The sequence below is a fragment of the Mycotypha africana genome (genome assembly GCF_025528875.1).
Source record: "Mycotypha africana strain NRRL 2978 chromosome Unknown BDF20scaffold_5, whole genome shotgun sequence".
Classification (NCBI taxonomy): Eukaryota; Fungi; Mucoromycota; class Mucoromycetes; order Mucorales; family Mycotyphaceae; genus Mycotypha; species Mycotypha africana.
Window position 1 is genome coordinate 171,231 of NW_026515729.1, and position 23,154 is coordinate 194,384.

The 23,154-nt window shown below is 38.5% G+C and overlaps 9 protein-coding genes across 9 annotated transcripts; 4 read left to right on the forward strand and 5 right to left on the reverse strand.

Moving 5' to 3' along the window:
- Positions 1-109: 109 nt before the first annotated feature.
- BDF20DRAFT_867556 (uncharacterized protein) lies at positions 110-1,156 on the forward strand. Its single transcript, XM_053080903.1, has 5 exons — positions 110-353; positions 466-557; positions 632-697; positions 764-887; positions 964-1,156. Exons 1-5 carry the CDS (start codon positions 228-230, stop codon positions 1,033-1,035), a joined length of 480 nt encoding a protein of 159 aa, XP_052936031.1. The 5' UTR covers positions 110-227; the 3' UTR covers positions 1,036-1,156.
- Positions 1,157-1,849: 693 nt separating this feature from the next.
- BDF20DRAFT_478909 (P-loop containing nucleoside triphosphate hydrolase protein) lies at positions 1,850-4,698 on the reverse strand. Its single transcript, XM_053075546.1, has 5 exons — positions 4,408-4,698; positions 4,151-4,296; positions 3,093-4,083; positions 2,820-2,996; positions 1,850-2,750 (listed from the first exon to the last, which is right to left on the reverse strand). The coding sequence occupies exons 1-5, from the start codon at positions 4,613-4,615 to the stop codon at positions 1,969-1,971; spliced, it is 2,304 nt and encodes a 767-aa protein (XP_052936032.1). The 5' UTR covers positions 4,616-4,698; the 3' UTR covers positions 1,850-1,968.
- An 84-nt stretch (positions 4,699-4,782) lies between these two features.
- Positions 4,783-5,449, reverse strand: BDF20DRAFT_820243 (uncharacterized protein; the record flags this gene model as incomplete). The annotated part of the gene is made up of 2 exons (XM_053077523.1): positions 4,783-5,277; positions 5,357-5,449. The coding sequence occupies 2 exons, from the start codon at positions 5,447-5,449 to the stop codon at positions 4,783-4,785; spliced, it is 588 nt and encodes a 195-aa protein (XP_052936033.1).
- A 463-nt stretch (positions 5,450-5,912) lies between these two features.
- On the forward strand, positions 5,913-7,670 carry BDF20DRAFT_478939 (uncharacterized protein). The gene is made up of 4 exons (XM_053075547.1): positions 5,913-6,128; positions 6,220-6,299; positions 6,395-7,459; positions 7,562-7,670. The coding sequence occupies exons 1-4, from the start codon at positions 6,029-6,031 to the stop codon at positions 7,586-7,588; spliced, it is 1,272 nt and encodes a 423-aa protein (XP_052936034.1). The 5' UTR covers positions 5,913-6,028; the 3' UTR covers positions 7,589-7,670.
- A 1,586-nt stretch (positions 7,671-9,256) lies between these two features.
- BDF20DRAFT_912710 (histone-fold-containing protein) lies at positions 9,257-9,843 on the forward strand (the record flags this gene model as incomplete). The annotated part of the gene is made up of 4 exons (XM_053083982.1): positions 9,257-9,289; positions 9,379-9,451; positions 9,527-9,620; positions 9,696-9,843. 4 exons carry the CDS (start codon positions 9,257-9,259, stop codon positions 9,841-9,843), a joined length of 348 nt encoding a protein of 115 aa, XP_052936035.1.
- An 887-nt stretch (positions 9,844-10,730) lies between these two features.
- Positions 10,731-11,465, forward strand: BDF20DRAFT_819513 (eukaryotic cytochrome b561-domain-containing protein; the record flags this gene model as incomplete). The annotated part of the gene is made up of 2 exons (XM_053077465.1): positions 10,731-11,035; positions 11,153-11,465. 2 exons carry the CDS (start codon positions 10,731-10,733, stop codon positions 11,463-11,465), a joined length of 618 nt encoding a protein of 205 aa, XP_052936036.1.
- A 364-nt stretch (positions 11,466-11,829) lies between these two features.
- BDF20DRAFT_479121 (coth protein-domain-containing protein) lies at positions 11,830-14,182 on the reverse strand. The gene is made up of 4 exons (XM_053075548.1): positions 13,442-14,182; positions 13,128-13,361; positions 12,633-13,028; positions 11,830-12,546 (listed from the first exon to the last, which is right to left on the reverse strand). The coding sequence occupies exons 1-4, from the start codon at positions 14,080-14,082 to the stop codon at positions 11,916-11,918; spliced, it is 1,902 nt and encodes a 633-aa protein (XP_052936037.1). The 5' UTR covers positions 14,083-14,182; the 3' UTR covers positions 11,830-11,915.
- Positions 14,183-15,821: 1,639 nt separating this feature from the next.
- Positions 15,822-17,873, reverse strand: BDF20DRAFT_867578 (S-adenosyl-L-methionine-dependent methyltransferase). The gene is made up of 6 exons (XM_053080904.1): positions 17,304-17,873; positions 16,986-17,221; positions 16,889-16,904; positions 16,708-16,816; positions 16,568-16,610; positions 15,822-16,492 (listed from the first exon to the last, which is right to left on the reverse strand). The coding sequence occupies exons 1-6, from the start codon at positions 17,663-17,665 to the stop codon at positions 16,068-16,070; spliced, it is 1,191 nt and encodes a 396-aa protein (XP_052936038.1). The 5' UTR covers positions 17,666-17,873; the 3' UTR covers positions 15,822-16,067.
- Positions 17,874-18,832: 959 nt separating this feature from the next.
- Positions 18,833-22,993, reverse strand: BDF20DRAFT_867580 (uncharacterized protein). The gene is made up of 2 exons (XM_053080905.1): positions 21,308-22,993; positions 18,833-20,772 (listed from the first exon to the last, which is right to left on the reverse strand). The coding sequence occupies exons 1-2, from the start codon at positions 22,907-22,909 to the stop codon at positions 19,291-19,293; spliced, it is 3,084 nt and encodes a 1,027-aa protein (XP_052936039.1). The 5' UTR covers positions 22,910-22,993; the 3' UTR covers positions 18,833-19,290.
- Between the last annotated feature and the right edge of the window lie 161 nt (positions 22,994-23,154).

Sequence of the window (23,154 nt, forward strand, 5' to 3'; positions counted from 1 at the left end):
TGCATTTAACCAAAGCAGCAGCAGCAGCAGCAGCATCAGCACAGTAACAGTTGTCGTGGCAGTACACACCTCTTTAGCATAAAGGCAATGAATTTCAGGTACCGTATCCAATTCCCTTTTTCCTTTCTCTATTTCTTTTCGCCTTTCATTTTTATTTTTATTTTTTCAAATTCTTTTTTCAAGCACAACACAATAGAATAGAGATCCATTCTACATGGGACTTCTTTATGATATTAGATAGAAACCAACAGTTGTATACAGAACAAAAAAATAATTGCCATGAAAACTACTTTTCCCTGCCACCACCGCCTTCTTATTCAACGGTGATTGCTGAAAAGCAATGGACTGAAAAAGTATAAAGACTCATTTTTTTTTTATTCCATCACCTGATTTTTTTTTTTTTTTTTAATTTTCGTTTGGTATGTAATACTTAACCTTTTTATTTTTCCTTACTCTAATGAATAGTTGGATGAAATCAATGAATTATTGTTGACTCTTCGATTGTCCATACAAGATATCTATTTTATGATGACCATGTATCGACATTACTATCAAAGGTGAGGCGTCTTTCTTTCGTTTACCGTCATTGATCACAGTCTCTTTCCTTACCCTTTTATTCTTCTTTTTGTAGAGTCGAGCTGAAAAGTCAATATCTTTTAGACATGTTGAAAAAGAAATCACCGCATAGCCCTCTACGGTAAGGAACCATTTTAATTACTGTTCTTTCTTCTCATCTAAAGAAAAAAATGGAATGGTATCCTAGTAAAGCAAGATCGTCGTCCTCATGCAATGTTTTATCAAGCCAATCTATTGAAACTGTACAAGTAGATGATGATGATGATGAAGAACGAGAAGAAGAGGCCTTAATTACTCGCATGAATCAGACCGTAAGCTATTTAATTCGCGAAGCCGAAGTCAGTTTAGCACAAAACACTGTACCTACTGTCATTCAACTTGATACAGATGAGGATGATTGTATCTTTCATCGTCTACAGCAACAAAAGAAACGGTATCTGTACAGCCAATATACATTGACAATGACGATGAATCGCCTCATTCAATATGCGAAAACGTCCTCCTTCCGAGAAGATGCATCCACAAAAAACAACAATGTACAACAGGCACAGCAGCAGCAGCAGCAGCAGCAGCAGCAGCATAGCAACACCTGCCACTATCATTATCATTATCACTACCATTACCCGCTCAAGTCAGAGCATGCTACCACGCAGGATACCCCCAAGAAAGATACCATCACCATGACCACCACCCCACTTTATAAAGACCGTAACATAGCCAACTCCCAGGTGACTGGCACGCTCCACAAGCATCCACCGTCCTCTTCTTTATCTCATCCTTTACATCCTTTGAGCAAAACGCATACGAACCACGGCTATGATCATCAAACGCGTCATCATCGATGTTTACACCACCACCACCAGCACCACCACCAGCCGTATCCTAAACGTCATCGTCCTCAACTCTACCGTCTCTTATTCTTTGCCACCCTTGTACTTTTATATAACTTCCATCCGCATTACCCACTGTTTCCTTACTCCTCCAACCACATGTTAAAGCAGCATCATGTTATCTTTGAGAAACGCTTATGGCTTCGTCGGAAATCCCTTTTGATGAATACATGGAAAGCAAAACGGTTGTATTTATATCAATGGTGGATCCTAAAATCCAACTTATTTTTGTATATAGTGCGGCTACTTCTGAAGGGTCATTAAAAACGACAACGACACTCACTCTAACTGTACATAAAAAACAAAACAAACTTTGATCCATGTTACATTCTCCTCCTCCTCCTCCTCTTGAAAAATCAACAACAGAAATAGGTCGCCAACATGCGATGACTCCATGAATCGCTCAATGTAGTGGATGCGTATCTATAAGAATGTCCACAATGATGGCAACCTTTTTCCGCTTTTTTTTTTTTCTCCCCCCGATGTTGGTCATGTCTTTCGCTTATGCTGCTGGCTTTATTGTATTTGCATCCATAAATCTAGCTAGAACCGCTGTTTTCTTACGTTGCTCCTCTGCTTTTCTTTCTTCCTTTTCCAACTTGAATTGTTGCTTCCATAGATTCATTTGACCAAACCTGAGTTTTGTTAACAAGTCCATGGCTTGTCCCTTGGTAAGACTAGGCTTTTGACCACTGCTCAGACCGGTGCTGTTGTCCTTCCTGTCTTTCGCTTCAGCATCGGCAGAGGCGATATTCAACTTGTACCTGGCCAAGGCTTTCATTTGTGCCGGTGTCGCTTTTGTCGACCGATAGGGTGCTTTTCTCGACATCAAAAATGGGTTGACACTATTGCCAAACTTCTTCACCACCCAAGAATCGGCTGCTCTGATCGCACTGAATACATCGGAGGCTTCCAAGGGTATCTGAAATGGCTTTGAGAAAATATGGCGGCTCGTATTCGCATAGCGAAAGGTTCCCTTCCACAGCCGACTCTTCGTCTCATATTCAAGAACCAAAAATCCTTTTGTCAATACATGCAATACGCATTTCTTCTGACCGACGTCAACCCAGCCAAAATGAGAGGCTGCACGCACATTTTTGGCTACCGAAAAATCAGCAATGAGCTCCTGTAAGCTGTCGTATTCCGTAATACGGATCTTGATCCGGTCAAGATCCTCATCCTTCTCCTCCTCCTCCTCCTCCTCCTCCTCTGTTTCTTTGTCAATGTCTGTATGTTTGTTATCGTCTTCTTTTTCCTTTGTCTTTAAAGCTTCTTTTTCTAATTCTAAAATGTCTTTGTTGACTACCATTTTCGATGTGTCTAGTCCTAATAAAGTCGGTACCGTAATCACACCTGCCTGTCCTGTCCGTTTAAAGTTATCCACAAAGTCAATCACCAGGCAATCCTTCTTGTTGGGAAAAAGACGTAATCCACGACCAAACATTTGCTGAAAGAGTGTGGTGGATTTTGTTGGACGCGCTAATAAAATACAGTCCACACTAGGTATATCTGTGCCTTCTGTCAAGATGGCTTTTTTAATTTCAACAAGAAAGAGTTAGCTCCTATACACATTCTTCATCTCAATCACCCCCAGATAAAAAAACCAAGTTTCTTTTTCTCTTTTACCACAATTCACAAGTACGGGTAACTTTCTTTCACGAAATTCTTTCAATATGGATATTCTTTCTACTGCATTTGTTTTGCTGGTAATGCATTTGGCATGGATACCGGCGTCGATAAACGCATTACATAATTGAACCGTATGTTGGATATCCACAGCAAAAACCAACGTGGACTGTCGTTGCATGTCGTTCTTCCTGCTCAAAAGCTTTATCTTTTCGTCGTCCTCGGCCTCCTTCTTCAGCTTTGACATTTGCCTCTTTTCTTCTTGCTCCTCGTCCAACTCCCTCTTCACTACTTTCCAAAGCTGAGCATCCTTGTCTTCCTTGGCTTCTTTCTTTGCCCTGATCTCAGTCTCCTGATCGTTTATCGCAGCGCCTTGTTGTGCATATTTCCGCCAACTGGAGACAATGATTTGATTTCTCGTCTTGGTATTCACGGCTTCGGCTAATTGTGTCTTTACAAAGTCGCCCGTGGAGGAGGACAGTTTGACTTGAGTCAAGTCTACTTGAGTATCAACGGTCGTGACTCGCATGGGACATAAATAGCCTTGTTCAATCATCTCCATGAATCCAATATGAAAGGTAATCTTGTCAAAGACGGCTTTCAGAGCAAGTCCATCATGTCGTTTCGCAGTAGCTGTACAACCCCACAAGAGTAAGTCTGTGTTCTGTTGGGTTGTATTATCGCTGACGTTCGTGATATCGGCAAGCTCTTTTCTGGCATCCTCGGTCTTCTGGTGAAGGTCGTTGTCGCCGCCACGAGGTTTATTGGAAACGCCAAAATAATCAAGGATATAGGTATAGGTATCTGCCACAGCATGATGTGCTTCATCAATCAAGATGGCTTTGAATTGATCGGGTTGAAAACGTTCCAAACGAGTCGATCCCTTGAGCGACTTTTCCGTGGGCTTTCGACCCAAGGTAGGTACAGAGGCGATAATTACATCCGCACTATCTATATCAGCTTTTCTTTTCCCTTGCTCTATTTGTACATTCTATATTCAAACATCAGTCCTATCGAATGTTCCGAACTATACGTTATCAACCATCTTTTTTTATTACCAAGTTTGGATTGTATCTAGTAATTTGATTGTAAGCTTGATCTAATAACTCAGTACGATGAGCAAGCAATAACACTTTTGTCGCTTTGGGGGTTGGACAAGGGATTTTGGGTATAAGATTAGACATGACGACAGTTTTGCCACTCCCTTCATCGTTATAGAAAAAAAAAAAAAAGAACGATGAGCTCCATGGTGGGGATGGACGGACGATCACAACACAGCTTTTTCTTTTTCTTTTTTCTTTTTTTTTTTTTTTACCAACAGGCAAAGATACAATCTGTTTATTACAGCCGTTCTCAAACTCTCTTAAAGTTGTTTCTATACAATCTTTTTGATAAGGCCTCAACATGTCAAAAGTAATGGCTGTTGTATAACACGATTTTTGCTGAAAACGGCAAAGAAGAAATGATGAAGAGATCAATGGCCGAAAAATAGTGGAGTTGGTTATTCTAAACCATTGTCGCATAATATTCCGTATTTCCTTTCTTGTGTATCGCCTCTTTGAAACGCTACAAAGAAATCAGGAAAATATCTCTCCGTGCTAATTTTGATTATGGCAGAGGTAAAACGCAGTAAAAAGCATGTAAATGTCTTTTTTATGTCAGAAAAAAGGGGAAAGAAAAAAAAAATAAATTATTTTTTATTTCTCTTCTTCTTCTTTTTGGCTGGAGAAGCAGCAGCAGCAGCAGCAGCAGTAGATTTCTTACTGCTTTTGCGCTCGTCATGAAGAACAATGGGTTTAGCTGACAACACATCCTTTAGTCTTGCTCTTGATTGATCTACTCGTTCTAATAGTCTTTGTGATAACTTGACACCTTCTCTTCTCTTTTGTCGAGCCGTTTCAAAATCAAAAGGACATTCTACGCAATCTAGTTTTATCAGGGCTTGCATAATGGTTTCTGATAGATAAATGCCTTTCTCTTGCCATTTTTTCCTTTGTTTGGCGTCTTCTTCTGCATCTAGCGTCATGGTATCATCATTGTTGGCATACGCATTTATTTGCTCATCAAATTCGTCTATTTCTTTCTCTAACGTAGAACTGAGTCGGCTCACAATTTGATGAATCTTTTGTATCAAAGCATATTCTTCAGGATTGCCCGATGCCGTTTGTTGCTTCACGACGGATTCCTGTGCACAAAAGTGAAAATAAAGCAAAAAGATGAGCCCCTTTATTCCACACCATCAATGACATCTGACATCAGCTTACATCCGCTTTCTCCCCACTTAACGTCACCACTGAATTAGTATGAACACCAACACTTGCTAACGTAGCCGTATCGTCCTTCATGTTGGCTATCATAAAAAGCACGTTCTTTTTGTTTGAGTATTTCAAATGTTGTGGACTTGTTAAAGCACCATGGAAAGGTCCCAACAGTGGGGTCGTTCATTTTCGTTATTTACCTCCTGAAACTTGCAAAAGCATTGAAGCAATCGGTACATCCGTTAATTGTTTACATTTCTCTTTTAAATCCTTCACAGTAGCTTCATTGAAGCCTTTTCTGAATTCCTTAAAGTTCAATTGTAACTTTGAACCTTTCCAATCAAGAAAAACGGTGGTTCTTCTTTCTCTTTTCGAAACCTTGTGGTATCCAAAGAAGGACTTTATGGAAGCTACAAAGACCTTCCAAAAGAGAAAAACGATATAAAATATACTATAATACAATTTGAAAAAAAAGTGAAGGGTGTGTGTGTAGGGGAACTGCCGTTCTTTAACGTAAAGAGGGATAAAGAAAAAGAAATTTCACTTTTTGACAACTACACACACATCAAAAAGTAGATGAAAAAACTCAGCTACTTTTTTTTTGACAACTTTCTTTTTTTTTGAAAAGCCCAAAAAGTAACCATCCTCTTTCTTTTTGCAAACACAAAGAATATACCAATGGGTCGTCGTTCAAGACGGAAAAGAGAATGGAATTTGACTCCAATAGAGATCGATGAGGACGATTTGGAATCACATCGCTTGGACGCAAACCCTCATTGTAAGTCAAAACCATGGTGCTGTCATTAAGCATTTCGACGATCGATCGCCGCCTCCTTACTTTTGATCTCACTATTTTTTTGATCTAACAGATACACAAAGTTATCCAGAAAAGCAAGTCTTTGCAAGAACCAATAACTTTGTACCTACTTCTAAGAAAGCGGCTCGTTTGGTAAGTACCAACAAAAAAAGTCAGGATTTGCAAAGTGGAACTTTTGTCAACAGCATCGGATCACTGATCTCAATTCAAAAAAAAAAACCAAAAAGAATGTTGGTGAAATTTTCAAAGTAGCACCCGAGTTTGCAGAGCATACACTTAGTAGTTTTCGTTGGGAACAACTTTTTACTGATTATATTGGTGTGCAAAAGCGGCAAGAACAATTCGATCCATTGCGAGGCAATTCTCTACTGATAACAGATGACTCAGACAACGTAGTCCTCGCTTTTTTCAGTGCTGGCGAAAGTTTATCCACTTTAGTCGTTACTTCAAGTCAAAAAGCACCCTTCTCACCGCAGGCAACCGATCACAGCGAGTCATTCGATTTACCTTTTGACTCTTTTCATGTTGTAAAGTACTTTGATCTCAAATGGCCAATACGACAAATCACCATGTCACCTTTTACCACTCTTCCCTATAGACTATTTATTGTAAGAACCACCTCCACCCTACATCTATTCAAAATCACTCAACAACAAAAGGATCATAGTGGAATTCATATCGCGCAAATATACCATTTGAATCTAGCAGAACGCACTCTCAGCAACAACGCTGATATCGACTATTCTATGCCTGTCCACGTAGAAATGAGTCCTTTCGTACCCACACAGTTCTTATTTATTACGAACAATGGATACATAGCCCTCATCGATGCGGCAGATGATAATGTTATTCACGAATGGACTGTACCCATACCATTACCCAAAGAGAAACCGTCTGGTAACAATAAAGTGACACAGACGTACGTTTCTCGATGGGCATCTTGTGGGTTCGGTCCTAGCGCTACCAGTTTTCTTGTCGCTACACCAGAGACCGTCTCAGAATGGGTGCCGGACGGTCTATCGCTTAGGATGGAAAGGTTGATTTTCTCAACGATCGATCCAGCAGTTTCTGAAGAAGACCACCAGAAGAACAAGAAAAGGAAAAGGTTCAAAAAGAAGGATCGTATCACTTCTTTCAGTACAGTTCCAAGTGGCAAACCTGGACATCGTCTTTTTTGCTTCACGACACTGGATTATGTTGTGGTGATTGATTCATCTGCATATAAACACCCAATTATGATATTACCGCAGAGCCTAGACGAAACATGCTTTTCTTTACTGAAATTTGAAGAAGTAAAAAAGGATACTGGCGATTGTAGGTAGAAAAAAGGGGATACGTCTAATTTTTGTCAAGAAAGTCAAAATGTCACTGACACTCTATTTAATGGTGAATAGACCGTATTACACTTTTCTCTTATATAACCCAACACTTGTCGATTACCGATTTTCATTACGATTCTGAACCGCTTGACATTGAGCGCAAATTACAATATAACGGTACCTATCATTTACAGCTACCTCAAATTTCAATACATCATTCCCCTTCCGCTCAGCTAGCAAGTGTTGGATTGGCAGTCATACCAGCCATGCCTTCGAATAGTAGTGAAATCAATGACCTTGGACGAGCGAATAACGGTAGATATGCATTTCTAAGTATTTACCGACTGTTTGAAGATGGATCTCTGCGAGTAAAGTACATTGATTTCAAAAAGCAAGAGCACCTTGAAATTGATGATGATGCTGCTGCTGTAAAAGGACAAGAAGTCGAATTGTCAAGATACCCAAGATTTTCACTTGAAGAAGACTCCTGCAGTAGCAAACAACTATTATCACTCATGGAGACGGCAAGAAGAAAAGCGTTACCTTATGTCGGCAGAGTACCTGTCTCAGAGGCAGAGTTAGTCAATGTGACTATTGGCCGACTCAAACAGAAAGTAATGAACTATGTCCAATCGTACAAGGATGAAAAACCGATTGCTGGCGATCGGAAAAGCGCACTCTCAGCCACAGTAAGACAGATGCCGACTACTCGATCCTAGTAAGTATTCCTATGTTGAATAATATTCCTATAACAGTATATTGGAGACTGATTCGAATGATTGAAAAAAACATCTTTGCTTGCCTACTTCTTTAGTCGTGAACTGTTCAAAGACGATGAATTTCAAAAATACAGTACGGACAAATTAATTGAGTTTCTCCATCAATTGAAAGAATACGAGAAAATACAATTCTATATACACAAACCCAATTTAATACTTCCTGATGTGGGTGTTACAGAAATACCATACGAAGTATACAAAAAGGACATGATATGCTCCGGCATCATGCTTCAAAACAACAGTCTTCCAAATACCGAGTTATCAAACAGTACGCTACGTTTCTTAGACGAAGACTGGCAAGTCGATGATACCAACTACGCTGATATACCCTTCCCCGACGTTGAAGAAACAATACTTTCTAAAAACAGACGAGTGGAATCCATCGAATATAATCAAAAAAGCGAAAAGAGAGTAGAAAATGATCACCCTACGACAATCTTCCCAGAGATACTGACTGTTCCTGTCGACTCTATACCTGAACCCTCAACTGTACCCTCTATCAATGAAATCGCAACACAACCCGTACCGGGTGCCTTTGGTTCTAGGAAGAAGGAAGTTCCGAAAATGAAGAAAAAGAAACCAAAGGTTGCTGGTTTTCGTTAAGGCATATATTTGTTTTTGCACCAGAAATAAACTTTCATTTTACAATTGAGTGTATATACACGAGGCTTTGAAAAAGGTATTTCTATACCATCTATCCTTAAAAACGAGCGATCTCGCATGTCGTTATTTCTGGAAAGAAGGGCAGTTTGATGTTACAAACATCTTTTGCGTAAACAAACGCTTCAAACAGCTCTTTTTGATTTTCTTGGCTTTAGTGTGCAATTATGCATTATACAATGTCCTTTTTTTTTCGTTTTGCAGTAACATAAATATTTGAAAATAGAAAAGCGCGTGCTGTTGCTCAAAATCTTTTTTTTTTTTTTTTTTTTTTTTTCTTGTCCGTTCTCTTTGTCGATCAAAGAATTTTGAAATTACCAACGTCTATAAAATGAAAAAGAAATATAAAACAAAGTTCCCCGTTGTAAGTAATCTCATATAAAGCTTATAAACCGACCTACATTTGAACAGAATTATATTAAATAATTGTTTGTCTATACATCGTGTTTCTAGGCTCGCATTAAAAAAATTATGCAGTTGGATGAAGATGTTGGAAAAGTGGCACAAGCAACGCCCATTCTAATTTGTAGGCTAATAAAGAGTTTAGAGGCATAGAGTGCCTTTTGTCGAAATACTGACATGTTTACTCCTGTTAATCTAGCTAAAGCGTTAGAGCTATTTATGCAGTCATTGATAGATCAAGCATGTCAAGAATCTCGAGAAAGAAATGCTAAACGCTTAGCTATGGCTCATTTGTAAGTGAGATCTTTGCATTTTGGACATGGACGACCGAAATCTCACTGTATTGAACACTTTGTTTATTTTTCCAGGAAAAAAACTATTGAAACAGTAGAGCAATTTGATTTCTTGAAAGATATTGTAGCTAGCATTCCTGATCCTATCGAGCCACAAGCATTAGAAAGTCCAAATAAACGTGCACCAAGAAAATCAGCAAAAATGAGCGAAGACGCCGAATAGAAGGGCTCAGATTAGATGATACTTAATACATATGCACTTTCTGCCTTGTCTAGCTTTATTTTCTGCACCACCTATAATGTTTCTTTTTTTTTTTCTTTTTGTATGACCTTTTCACGCCTTCTCATTTGTAAATTGTACACCTAACTATTGACGCATCACTATTCAAAACACACAGTGACCAACGACATATATCTCTCGCTTCTCACCTCCATATCATATCTCTCAATCAATGATCATTATTAAAGACTGCTTTTTTAAGTTGTATGCTCAACTGCTATCCTCTCTTTCTCTCACCTTACTCGCAGAAAGGAGTCAAACTCAGAAACTGAAAGGCTCTTGTATGACAATTTGCGCGATGGCGTGCTTTTTCTTAGTAACGCTGTTTCCTCATTGAAAAAAGCAAAATGATTTATTAAATTGGATTTAAAGAACTTGTACGCACCATCTTTCTCAAACTCCCTTTTTTCTTCCACTTCTTTCTGCATTGGCTGCATATTCTCTATTAACTTTATTGTAGCTTGCAGCTTCGTTTATTAATTCTAAACAAGGGGAACGAAAAGCAAAAGAAGATGGAAAACGACCCTCAGAATATGTTTTCTAATCTTCCTTCTGCAAGTGGCTATGAGGGATCATCAAGTAATAATGCGGAAATCAGGGAAGAAACCACTCCTCTTCTTTCTAAATTTGATTCCAATCCATCTTCTTTGCTTGAAAATATGGTCTACTACAACTCACCTGCCCATGCTGTAACGCAGTTTCAATCTCACGACGAGGCGGAAGGAGACAGCACAATGAGAAAGCCTCAAACTACTTCACCATTTATCAACGCCAATGACAGCAGCAGCCTCCATAGACGATACTGGCCGTTCCAACCATCTAAACGACAAATGAGCGTAGCTCATGGGAGTATTGTGTTCGGCCTCATTTTATTCATTGCTCTCATTCTATCGGTCCTTGTTCGTCTTCCATCGTTCAGTCTGTTTAGTTATCATCCTACTTTCATGACAGCTTTTTTAGTGTGTATAACGGAAGGTGTAGCTCTGCTGCAGCCCACACCAGCAACAGTTGAAACAAAACAAAAAGGGTTTCGATGGCACTTGTTGGTTCAAGTGTTAGGCAGTGGCTGTTTGTTGATTGGATTCTTATGTATCTTTTATAACAAGCAATTACATAACAAACCTCATTTCCAATCGTAAGTAGGAAAAAACAAACAAAAAAAAAAAACAACCAATCATTGCTATGTAACAGACTTATTCAACGCAATTTTCATTACCAACCCTTGACGTGACAACCGACAATATGCTATTAGATTCCATGGCCAAATGGGCTTGACTATATTTATCTATGTTTGGTTACAGGCGATATTTGGCGTCATAATGGCTCTGATTCCTCGCTACGTGTTTGGTTCCGTTGAAAGAGGCAAGCAGTTATGGAAATACCATCGAATGACGGGATACGTATTACTGTTAGTGGTGTGGATAACAGCACAATTAGGTGTTAGAACAGATTACATGCTAGCTAATTTGATAAATACAAATCTACTCTACCTGCATTGGATTGTTCTCGTATTGGTCATTGCTGGATTATTTTATCGTTTCCGTATTCATAAAATAGGTTTCTAATTAACTCACAAAGAGAGTGTATCAATCAAACATAGTCTGATCACTGATAAATCGATCCCCCACCACCGTCACCTCAACTGTATGGGAGCACTGCTACTACTTCTTGACAAAAGTTAAGACAGCATATCAGCATAATTTGACTAGCATAAATGAATTGTGACCATTAAGCTGCCGCAATAGAGTGTCTTATTCGGCACAAAAGAGATCAGTTTTTTCGTTTTGCTGTTCATCTGTATGAATATGTTTCTTTTCAAGCTTTATATACACAAACAATTCCAATTTAGCAATGCTTAATTAATAAAACTGAAGCTCCAAGATTTTTTTGTGATTGCCGCTGAATATCATCTTTCTGTTAATGATAGCTCTTGAATGAAAAACATAATGATAAATAAATAAGAGCTTTATTGCAATCTAGTTGAATTATATAATGCACAACTTATGTCTAGCTTATCATTGCACATTATTATTATTAATTAAAACGTTATAAAAGTTATTGACATTCTTACTCTTTCTGTCGATGAAGCCTTTCACACTGGCAAATAAGTCTGAAGTAACTGGGCCATACAGCGAAGAGTTAAAGTCGAATATATTTTCTGGTACTGGTACATTTGTTTGCAAAGAATTTGGTGATGACAATCCAATCTTTTCGATACAATCCAAGCCAACGCTTGAGAAATTAGCAACTGATAATCGACGATAACGTTCGTCGGAATGTTTATGTAGGCTTTGATCCCATAGCACATCAGGATAAATCATGTTGACCACGCTATCGATAAAAGGGTACATAACAGAGGGATGAACAAGATACTGGCTTAAATTACGATGCACTTCTTGATAGCTTTGGCGCAATAGTGGATTTGAATAAAGTTTGTTGGTCAAAGGACGTGTGCGAAACCCAGGATGCTCGGAATAGTCACCACTCAACATCAAGTTTTGTTTGAACAGGCTTAAACCGAGACTCATGTCAAAATCGGTGGGTATATATATCATACGTAGTGTGTTGTGAATATTGTAAAGAGCAAAATTGTCTGCTAAAGTCATGTAGCCATCTGAAAAACCTAATAAGTCTTCTAAAACCATACTGTGTGGTTATCGAATACGAAAGAGAAAATAAATCAGCTAGCGAAAGATATTACAGGAATCTGTAACCTTGTTTCGGCAACTTACGCTCTAGTAAATCCCGTGGTGTCTAGATGTAGGTTCCATTCTTGCGCACTCGTTAAATTCGAACTGGTAGCTAGGAAGCTTGTGAAACTTTGCAAAGGCTCGTAATCTATATTCGTCAGCTTTCCACCTTGGCCAGCCTTGATTTTATATTGACCCATACCGTACATAGTAATATTCTGTTCGAAAGATAAATCAGAAGTAGCAATACGGCTGTTGCTGACACATTGGGTATTCTTATTGAAACAGTTGCAGGCATCTGCATTGACAGCTTGTCCCTGATAGAGAGGACCTGCTTTAAATTTTTGAACCCCTGAACCAAATTCGTTATTGGCCCAAGAATCTCTGAATGATTCAACCAAACCATAGAGACCGATAGGTCTCGTATTAAGAAATACTCTACGATAAGAAAAAAAGAAGAAAGAAAAGTTGCTTAGAACCATCTGACGCCACGTTACATCGAATGATTTTCGATTTATTGATTCCCTTCTTTTTTACCTAACATAGGAAAAATCCGATGTGGGAACACCGACTGAGTTCAATGCCGCATGGGCTACCCGTTCACGAACATACGAGGCATCAAATGCCATGGATCGTAATTTTAACTGTCTATAGCCATATAAATAATAACTTTTTGGTAACTTGATATTGTACGAGAGTTTAGGCATAGATCGTGAACTTCGACCAGCGATAGAAACTTTCACGTTTTCGAATGATTGAGAGTCTTGTAGACTATAAGTCATTGTTCACCATAGGAGGAAAAAGTGAGTGGTTTATCCATTTTTTGTTAATGAGATGACGGATTGTCTTACCCATAGTATGTCATGTTTAACTCGACTGCTTGGTCTTCGTCAGCATCATTATCATCATCTCCGTCTTCGATTGGAGCAGTTGCTGTAAGACTCGTAGCTTGGTTGTTTGTTGGCGTTCTCAATGTCGGTGGATGCAATAGAAGTTCTGCAGCTGTTTCGTTACCATAAAGATGAATGGTAGGAATAATACTGTGATTATGTAGTTGAGAGGGTATGCGAGATATGTAGGATAGAGGAGGGTAGATTTGCGGTAAGGAGGCAATGGTATGGATATTCGTCGAGCGATTATAAAAATCGTGATACACGTCTTGTTGCCGTGATAATTGTGGATCGAGTGCTCCTACTGGCGCTCGTATGAATGGCTCTGAGGATGTAATTTGCATTGTTTGCCTATCCACGATCTCATAAAAGTAACCTGTTTTGGCTACAGGTGCTCCCCCTTGATAGACAATACTGTAAGGATCAATCGTCAAAGGGAAGCGCTGATTATCGACATTGACAAGGACTTTGATATTACTGTCTGGCTCAAGTATCACACTGTAATGGGTAGTTTGCAGCTGCGCAACTGTTAATGTAGTAAATAAGGTTGTTAAGACTGATCCAATTGCAATTTTTACGTGATTAAAGTAGAGCAATATCATATTTTTTAGTCATTTGCGTTCTTCAACTCGAACTATTGCCTTTATGCCTTACCTATAGTAAAAAACATTACTTTTTGTATTCTTACTAACTTATAGATCAAGATATCCTTTCACAATAATCTCTGATTTTCTTACAAACAAAAAATGTTTTAGGAAAGAAGTTCAGTCTGTCTATTTATATGAGACCTGCTGACTATAAATTAACTTGGCGAGTGTTCTGGCTGGAATCCAATAAGGCAATTTGCCCAATTTTTCAGGCTTTTTTTTCCATGCCCAAAGCATGTAAACAGCGCTGAGGACGGGGAATGGAAGGCAAAGAAACATTCATCATAAAACGAGAAGCTTCTTTCGAAGTAATTCAGATACGACGTCATCTTAAGAAAATGCTTTTGTTTCGCCTTCTCGCCCCGGGGCTTATTGATGAGCTTTTCGACAGTTCTTTCAAATGGAACTTCAGTTCAGATGAAAGTTTCAAAAACAATTCCGATAAATTGGAACTATGCATTTAGTGCACTAATTCGTTCAGGAAGTTAAATGGGATTTCTGGACGTGGTAATCAAGGAACGCCGTCTTCTAGAAAATCCATAATAAAACATAAGAATTCTTCATTTGTACCTGTGGTAAACACTCTGGTGATAGTTACGGACGTTTACAGAGAGGATCAAATGATGGAGGTTATAAAAATTTTTTTTTCACGACGTGCAATGCAATCGATAGACACTGCTGTTGGTACACTCTTTTTACACTTATGCGCGATTCTTTGAAAAACTGAAAGGACGTTCTACTGCAATGCGGTTTCGATCTGTCACCTTCGTAAAACAGCAGTAGAAGCTTTTAACTGTTTGCACGCGTTGACCTTGTAATTTTTATTGATACGTACCCCAACTTGGTCAGTTACGGACATGCGCATCGTTATGGCGCAGCGTAAAAATTTTTTCTTCGGTGTGTTTTTTGCATGAGATATATCGAATTGGTTGAGTGTATCTAAAATTCGATTGACAGTAAATATGTAATGAATTACCGTGCATCCTTTATAATTTTGTAGATATCGGTAAGTTTGTTACTATACGCCCTTTTACGCTTTAGTGACTATGCGAAAATGAACGGAAAACTTATTAACTCAATTGTTCGCACTAAGTTTTTCTTCTTTTAAAGTATGTGTTACTAGACCAGGAATAAAATGAAGAACCAGCGTACACGGATTGCTTTTGAATCAAACGAAGGAAGTGAATAAGTGATTTGTTGTTAGGCATTCGATTCAAGCATCAGTTTTTTTTTTTTTCTTTCTTTTTTTTTCAACTTATGCTTGAATTGTTGTAATTTTTCTCAAATTGCTAAAAAGCTCTTATATAAGTTTTGTATCTACCTAGTAGCTTTTTGTGGAAGTGTACAACGATTTAAATTCAAGTTCCGTTTGCTTCTAGATCTTCAAGCATATTACAAACATTCACTGTGCACTGTAACGGCATCGCTACATTTTATAAGCGTTGTTTGACGTAAAAAAATAGCGTGTAACATACAGAAATTGTATCTGATCGCAGTTACCTAGTGTGTCTCAGGATAAACCAACGTTGCTAGTGTTATGAAAAACATAAAATGAAAAATTCTCGTATAGGATGTCTCCTTTCTATAGGACAAAGTCATTGTAAGTGTATTATGAAGAAATAGAAATAGTCCTAAAATGGATCTCGATATTTTTGATTTTTTACCAAGTTTAGAGGGATGCATTAAGTTTGTAGGGGGATAACATCACAGTGCTCAGTGGAAAAACGGCTTTAAAATGAGGTTCGTAACCGTGTTTACTCTTCTAAGGATAATTATGTCCCAGATTGAAAGAAGGTATATTTCAATAATATATATTGATATTATTAGGAAAATTAGTCAGTGATGGTTAGAAGAATTTGTATGTAAAACTGTTAACAAATACAGAAATCTGGAAAGAAGGGGGTGTTTACACAATGAAGGAAACAATAACGCTAGTAGAATCAATTTGTTGTACGGTTGCCAAAGTCGGGGTCAGTCATGGAAGGCTTTTGTGCCAAAATGGCATATAAGCCCATATACGATCTTGATTGATGCAAACCGTGTTTGACTCGATGGAGAAACTGATCGTAGTTTTGCTGCTGCTGCTGCTGATAATATTGGTGTGGTTTGAACCATGGCGATAACCCTTCCAGCACACCTTGATATAGGCTCAAGTAAGCATCGCCAATGGGTCCTCCCCAACCTAACGGCACTTCTCGATATTCGCTTCGTAATACTTGCATATGATGGTCAATAGGATGGTTCTTATTTTCTCCTCCTACTTCTGTTGTTGTGTCTCCTTTTCGCTTTTCTTTTCTACTCAATAATGACTCTAACTTCGCTCCTGCTGTAATATCTAATCCCATTGAGGCACAGAATGATTCGACTATAATGTATACGGATGGTTAAAATTCAGTATCTAGGATTTTAAGGTTGAGTGTAACTTGATAAAAATATTTACAAGTCTCTGTATAGGATTTTGCGAACGGATCTGCTGTAGTAATCTACAGAAATGCAAAAGTGGGATTTTTAGATAGGAAGTTGGGACGTTTGTTAAGTGTTTGTCCATGCGTGTGTGTGTGTGTTTATAAGTCTATTTACGCGCATATCCAGCTCAATACATTGGAAGCATCCTCCGTCCTTTAGAACTCGTTTGATTTCGGACAGTACAAAGGGCCATTCATTTACTCGAAAAGCAAGTACTACGAATCTATGGGGGTATAATTGTTAATAAATATATGATGTATATTTGAACTTTTTTTAGCTCGTATAAATTGTATACCTCATTTGTATAAAGTCTTCATTGAATCAGTATTAAGAATGTCTGAAATCAGCATAGCTCATTTGTTCAAAATATGGTTAAGCATGTCGGTACTTACCAAAGGTTTGGTCTGGAAATGGAAGTCCTTGTAGAACATCGGCTTCTTTAAAAGTAACATTAGAAGGGCGAATGATTTGGGGCCATAAACTAGACATATCAATGCCTGTAAATTGGCAATTCTGGTATTCCAGACTTGCTTCGCAGAGCCATGTTGCAGGACCGCAACATACATCTAAAATCTCCAGTCCGCCGGATTGAAAATCTAGTTGATTTATAGCTTCATTCATGAAATTACTGCCATTATGTATGATGAAACAATATTAGCGAACCCATCTGTATACCGAAATATAATAGTAATAAAGTAATAATGCTTTACAATCCAAGTAACTCTTTTGTGACAAAATGCTCTTCATGTAATCGATCGATTTCTTTATCGTCCATAGGGAGCATGTAAGCACTGGCAGGGTTTGCATGATAGGTTCTTCCGGCAATTATTCGTTTGCCTGTCTTTTTTGAAGCAGGTAATGATGATGCAGGATTCTGTCGCTCTTCATTGATCGAGTATTTATTATTAGTACTGTTCTTATGAAACGTGTCTATGCTTCCCACTCGACTGCCCGTTTTCGATCTGATGGTATTTGGTGACGTGCCTATTGCTTGTCGCTGTTGTTGCTGCTGCTGCTGCTGCTGTGATGCGAAATTAGATATGGATGAATCACGCGAAATATTACTGCCCATGTTGGATTGTAAATTGATCTCAATAAGCTGAGGCTTATCTTTTCTATGGAATATTGTATAGCTGCAACTGGTTGTTAAGTGCTAAATTTAATAGCAGCTATAGAAAATAAGAGGACAGAAAAGGACTGCTAGAAAAAGAAAATATGTATGTAATAATCAAAAAAGTTTAGGAAAAGAAGAAAAAGAAAAGAAAGAAAGCCAAAGAGCCAACATAGCTAAAAATCAATACTTTTGCTCACACACCAACTTCCACTTATACACACCCACTAGCACACGCGGACTCACACATTTAACGGAAACAAAGAAATGCACAAAACTATATTAGTAGTGTTGTGTAGCTTAATTTACTATCCCTGCTCCCTCTTTAATTGAGGGTTAAACAAAAGAAGTAAAAAAATAAAATAAAAAAAATTGAGGGATCTTCCGGGATATCAAAAAATGCTTGTCAACAGAAAGATCAGAAAAGATATTCAAGTTATTCAAACGCTTCTTAAGGTAATAAAACCCTGTACAATCTTTCAAGCCCTACACCAGCTTCTACAGCGGAGTAGAAGAAACTGTTGGCAATGGTTACATTTATAACGTAACTGATGAAGATGAATTCATGTCTATATTTTTGCATGAATTCAATAACTTTTTTTTTTTTTTCATGTTACCTCCTCTTCTTTAACATCAAGTCTGTCTTCTATATACTTTTATAGTTTATTATCTTGCCCTATACCTCGTCCCCTTTAGTTGATACAGAGACAGTCTCATTTTGTTCCTCGAAATCTTGTTTCTTTGTCATATTTCCTTTCTCAGATTAGACATACAGTTAATACCGTACACCCATTTGACATATGTTGGCATCTTGCAGAATCAGTACAAGTATCGTCTTAGACATTGATAAGAGCCCTCCTTGGTTGAGGCTCCTTTTTTAGGATCCTAACTTGAAGGTTCTTTCAATGACTCGTTTTGATCTATATACATATACACCCATGTTTTATTTTGTCAACTGAGCTGCCTCTCATTGTTCGTCATTTCAATATAACAACTATATTCATGTAAAATTTATCGGTGTACGCCAACGTATAAACGTCTTATCCTCATTCTTTGATTCTTTCATACGATAAAAGCTTATCTGATAATTGTTCGCGTAATTAGAAAAGGGGGATAAACTCTCTGTTTGTGTATCAACAAATCCTACTAAAGGACCAGACAATGTTTATTGACAATAGTATTAAAGTCTAAAAAGGAGAAAGAGAAAGGCTTACATGTTCTGTACGTACAGATCTAGGTCTAATAAGTGCAAAGAATCGATTTTTAGAAAGATTTACTTATAATAGTTTTCCAGGAACGAAGCCAGGAACCATCAGTTGCAGTTTAAGGTGTCCCCGCAAAATAGGGGTTTGATGAGTTTTTGCATGAATTATTTTGTGAAAGCATGAAAGGGGAACGATATTTTTAGTCATAGATCGGTATTATTGATGTTACTTTATAGCAGGGTAATAAAAGTGGAAACACAGCTTAATTTTAAAAGGGAAAATGTTTACAGATATAAATATGTATATATTCATATAAGGGTTTCATAAATGCAAAGCTATTGTCCCGTTAATTGTAATTCTACAGGACCCATAGCATATCATTTACTTGCCGTACATATAATTTTCATCTGGAATACCTAGTTTTTTGGATTCCTCATACAAGCGATAAGTAGTAAGACCATGGAACGCACTGTATTTCAAAACAGACTCCGGTAACGTACTACGGTCCCAAATAGAGCCAGAAAACTTCCTGCTATGTGCCAAACGGTCATATTCGTCCTTTGCTTCTACATATTGATCTCTATCCGGCCAATTGTTTAGATATTTTCCCACTGCATCCTCAAAAGAATAACTGGCGCCTTGGTAGTTGATCTTTCTCGAAATATCTACACATGGTCCCAAACTGAACCCTAACTTTTCTATCATCTGTTCTTCGAAAAATGCTGGACACCAACATACGCGACGTACAGCCGGATTTGTCAAGAGGCGTCCAAATTTAGAGGATTTCACAGCCTCCCGATTATTGATATGGCAAGATTGCTCAATAACACAGGTGTAGGACGACCCAGTGCTGCTAATATATAGCTGAATACCTTTCAATATAGGCGCACCTTTGAGTTCGACCGAATGGAAGCCTATAGAGACTGAGTAAGGAATGCCAGGCGGAGGAAGAATGACCATGTCCAAATGTTCTGGTGCAGACATTCTCAGCATATTCAATTCTGTTTCACCATCTTGATCAAACAAAAATGCTCCATCAACAAAAATCGGCAAATCCTCAGCCTTTTTCACTTTGTAATTATTACTGCCACTGTTTGTTTTTCCATAACTATTTCCACTATTCTTATCAGCGCTAGCATGACTATTGTTCATGTTAAATTTCATGGTTGCGTTCTGACCATGACTTGGATCATCGGTATGGCTGTTACTGCCTCCACTGGAACCTTTAGGAAGATCCATTGACGTATAGCTATAATCTATATCCTCGTCATCATCTTCGACAAAGTCATCCTCAGAGCTGTCCAAAAGATTCGGGTTGTTGGTACGTGGTCCGGAAAACGTTGTTCGAACAGGCATTCCCTTCATGGGGTAATTCATAAACGCAGGCCTAGCATCATCTTTATGCCAGTTATCCACTGAACCATCGTCTTTGTCGTTGTTGCCAGTCATATCGCTGTTGCTGTCACCCATTATACCCCAAGCACCCGGACTGCTTGTGATATTGAACTTTTGGATCTTTGGTGGCGATGCAGGTGTCTTCTGAGTGCTTTCGGATTCTGCCTTGTCATAATCTGCAAGCTCCAAATCCTTACCTTGTTTCCAATGGATGACACTCGAGCTAGCAAATGATTGCCACGTTGCAGCAGAATTGTCATTGCTTTCCAAATCTGTCATACTATATGTTCCTGATTGGTCACCGTTCGTGGTTTGATTATGGAAGGAATGTACATATTTATCTTTAGTAGGCTTAGCATTGAAATTAACTGATGACTGTTGTTGTTGCGGTTGTTGTTGTTGTTGTTGTTGCTGTTGCTGTTGCTGTTGCTGTTGTTGTTGTTGTTGTTGTTGTTGTTGTTGTTGTTGAGGCGCATAGAGTGATCTGCTTTGAGTGGAAGTATTAGGTGCAGATGATGGGCTTGAAATGGATAGATTTGCTGCTTGATGTTGTGGCGATTTGGGGTATCTATTATTCCTGTGGTTATTGGAACTGGGATTTGGAGAATGATATGGTGAAGTCGTTGAGGAAGTGGAACGAGCCTCCATGGGATGGGATCGTGGAGAACGATGCTGGTTAAAGCTGGGGCTACTGCTTCCATAATTGGTACTCGTAGGCCTAGAGGGCCGCTGCTGAGGTGGACGATGCAATTGTGTTTGTTGCTTCATTTCTGGAGAATGTGTTCGGTTCTCCACCTGTGACTTATACGTTGCTGCTGATGAGAGAGATATCTTTGGTGATACCGCATCTTTTGCTGTTAATCCAGATGGTTTTTCTATTTCTGCCTTAACTGCATCATTGACAAAGGAATGTGGCTATAGAACGTTTGAGGAACAAAGTTCGTTAGTGAATCATCAAACGCACATATACTTCCCTCATTAAGAAGGTTTATAATTTGGTTACACTATTGCTTTCAGTGTTATTTATAATGTTGCTTTTAACGTTATTATTGTTATTCCAAGACGTCGTGTTGAAGTCCGCACCTCCAAAAGGTGAATCCTGTAAACTCAATTCACCCCAACTTTCTGTTGGAATAGATTCTGGCTTTGGTTCTGGTGCAAATCTTCTTACATCTTGCGCTTGATGAGTGTCCGAATGCTTTTTTTCAAAATCGTCGTAATCATAGTATTCTTCATATTCGGCGACGCCATCTGAAACTCCTGCTGTTACTGCTGGCGATCCCAATGATGAGCTTCCCTCACCGGTTGTATCTTCTCTTTGTTGTAAGCTGTCCTTGATTGATAACTCAACAGCCTTTTGTAAATTCTTTTGATATTCCACTTGATTATCATCGTATCCATCATCCGTCACAGGTTGAGGAATGAACATATTGGAATTTATGATCTGTCCTTCATTATCCTTACTCTTGTACTTCTGTTTCGAATGATAGGAACTGGTATATGATTTCGGATGACGCACTGGCGGAGATGAGTGATCTTGGTTCGTATTAGCAGAATTTGTACTTGTCGGTGAGGGTGTTGTACCCTGAATTCTTTGTCGATGGAAACGTTGCAATGCTTTGGGAGAAGAGTCTGAAATAACCGTAAATGGATAGTAATATCTCTCAGAATCAGGATGCTCTGCTGTATACTTGTATAAAGCGTGTACACTGAGAACATCAAAGACGGCGTACACAAGGGCTTTAGGAGGCAGAGGAGTTTGTGTCCAGATACAATCGTGTTCAGTCAACTGGAAGGTCGTAAAGAAATGCTTAATTTTTTGAAATTGTGGTAATCCTTCCCATTCAGGGGCAAATTTGTCCATCGCTGTAGCCAAGTTTAATTGTTCAAGAGCAACTGGTTTCAATTTTGCTTGCAGGTCTAACACTGGTGCCTGAACAATAGGGCTCAAATAATGTTCAATAGCCATTGCATCAAAACGATAGGACCAGCCGACAATGTTGATACATTCATCTTCCAATACTGGCTTCAATTTCTTCATCAATGCCTCTTTACCCACTGCATCCACTTGTATAGCATACCCTTCACTCGCAGACACGCCAATTTGGAGCAACTTGAGGTGAGGTAAAGACTTTTTCACTGTCAGCATTTCACAGTCAATAGTAATATAGGGTGCCTTATATATCGCAATAATAACCCTGTCTAAACCTTCTGGCTTATTTACAGCAATGCACGTAGCTTTTTTGTTTTCACCTAACAACGGGACCTCAATGGTGCTTTCGTCAATCTGACGCCAACCTGGATCCAAACTGTAATCATACGCTTGAAAGTGACTTTGCTTATTTATCATACTTCTACTGCTTTTGCTGATATGGCTATCATGTTTAGGGTAGTTGGGAGTAATGGTATGTTGTTCTGATTGTTGAGAAAATATGTCGTCATAATGTTCACTCTGGTTCGCAAGATCTCTCAAAGGACCCACAACATTATTGATGACAGGTATATTCTTATTTTCGAAGAGGCTGATTAGCGCTAGGGACGCTTTTGCTGTTTGGATCAAACCTATCCAACTTTGGCGTTCTAGAACCTTTAAATCTTCAGCCATAGTAAATTCATGGAGATTGAGAAAAAAAAAAATTGACAATGAACACTATGCAATAAATATTATGAAGGAACCGTGTATTTCTGATTTTTCTTTTTGTTATTTTCCTCAGGCTGCATTGCGTAAAACTTTATGCTGTTCTAATACAACATTCGATCGCCGAATTAGAGGAAAAAACGAGATCTTTTATTGAATGCATGAAAGTACAAACAGTATAATGCTCATAAAGACTTTTTTTTTTAACAAAA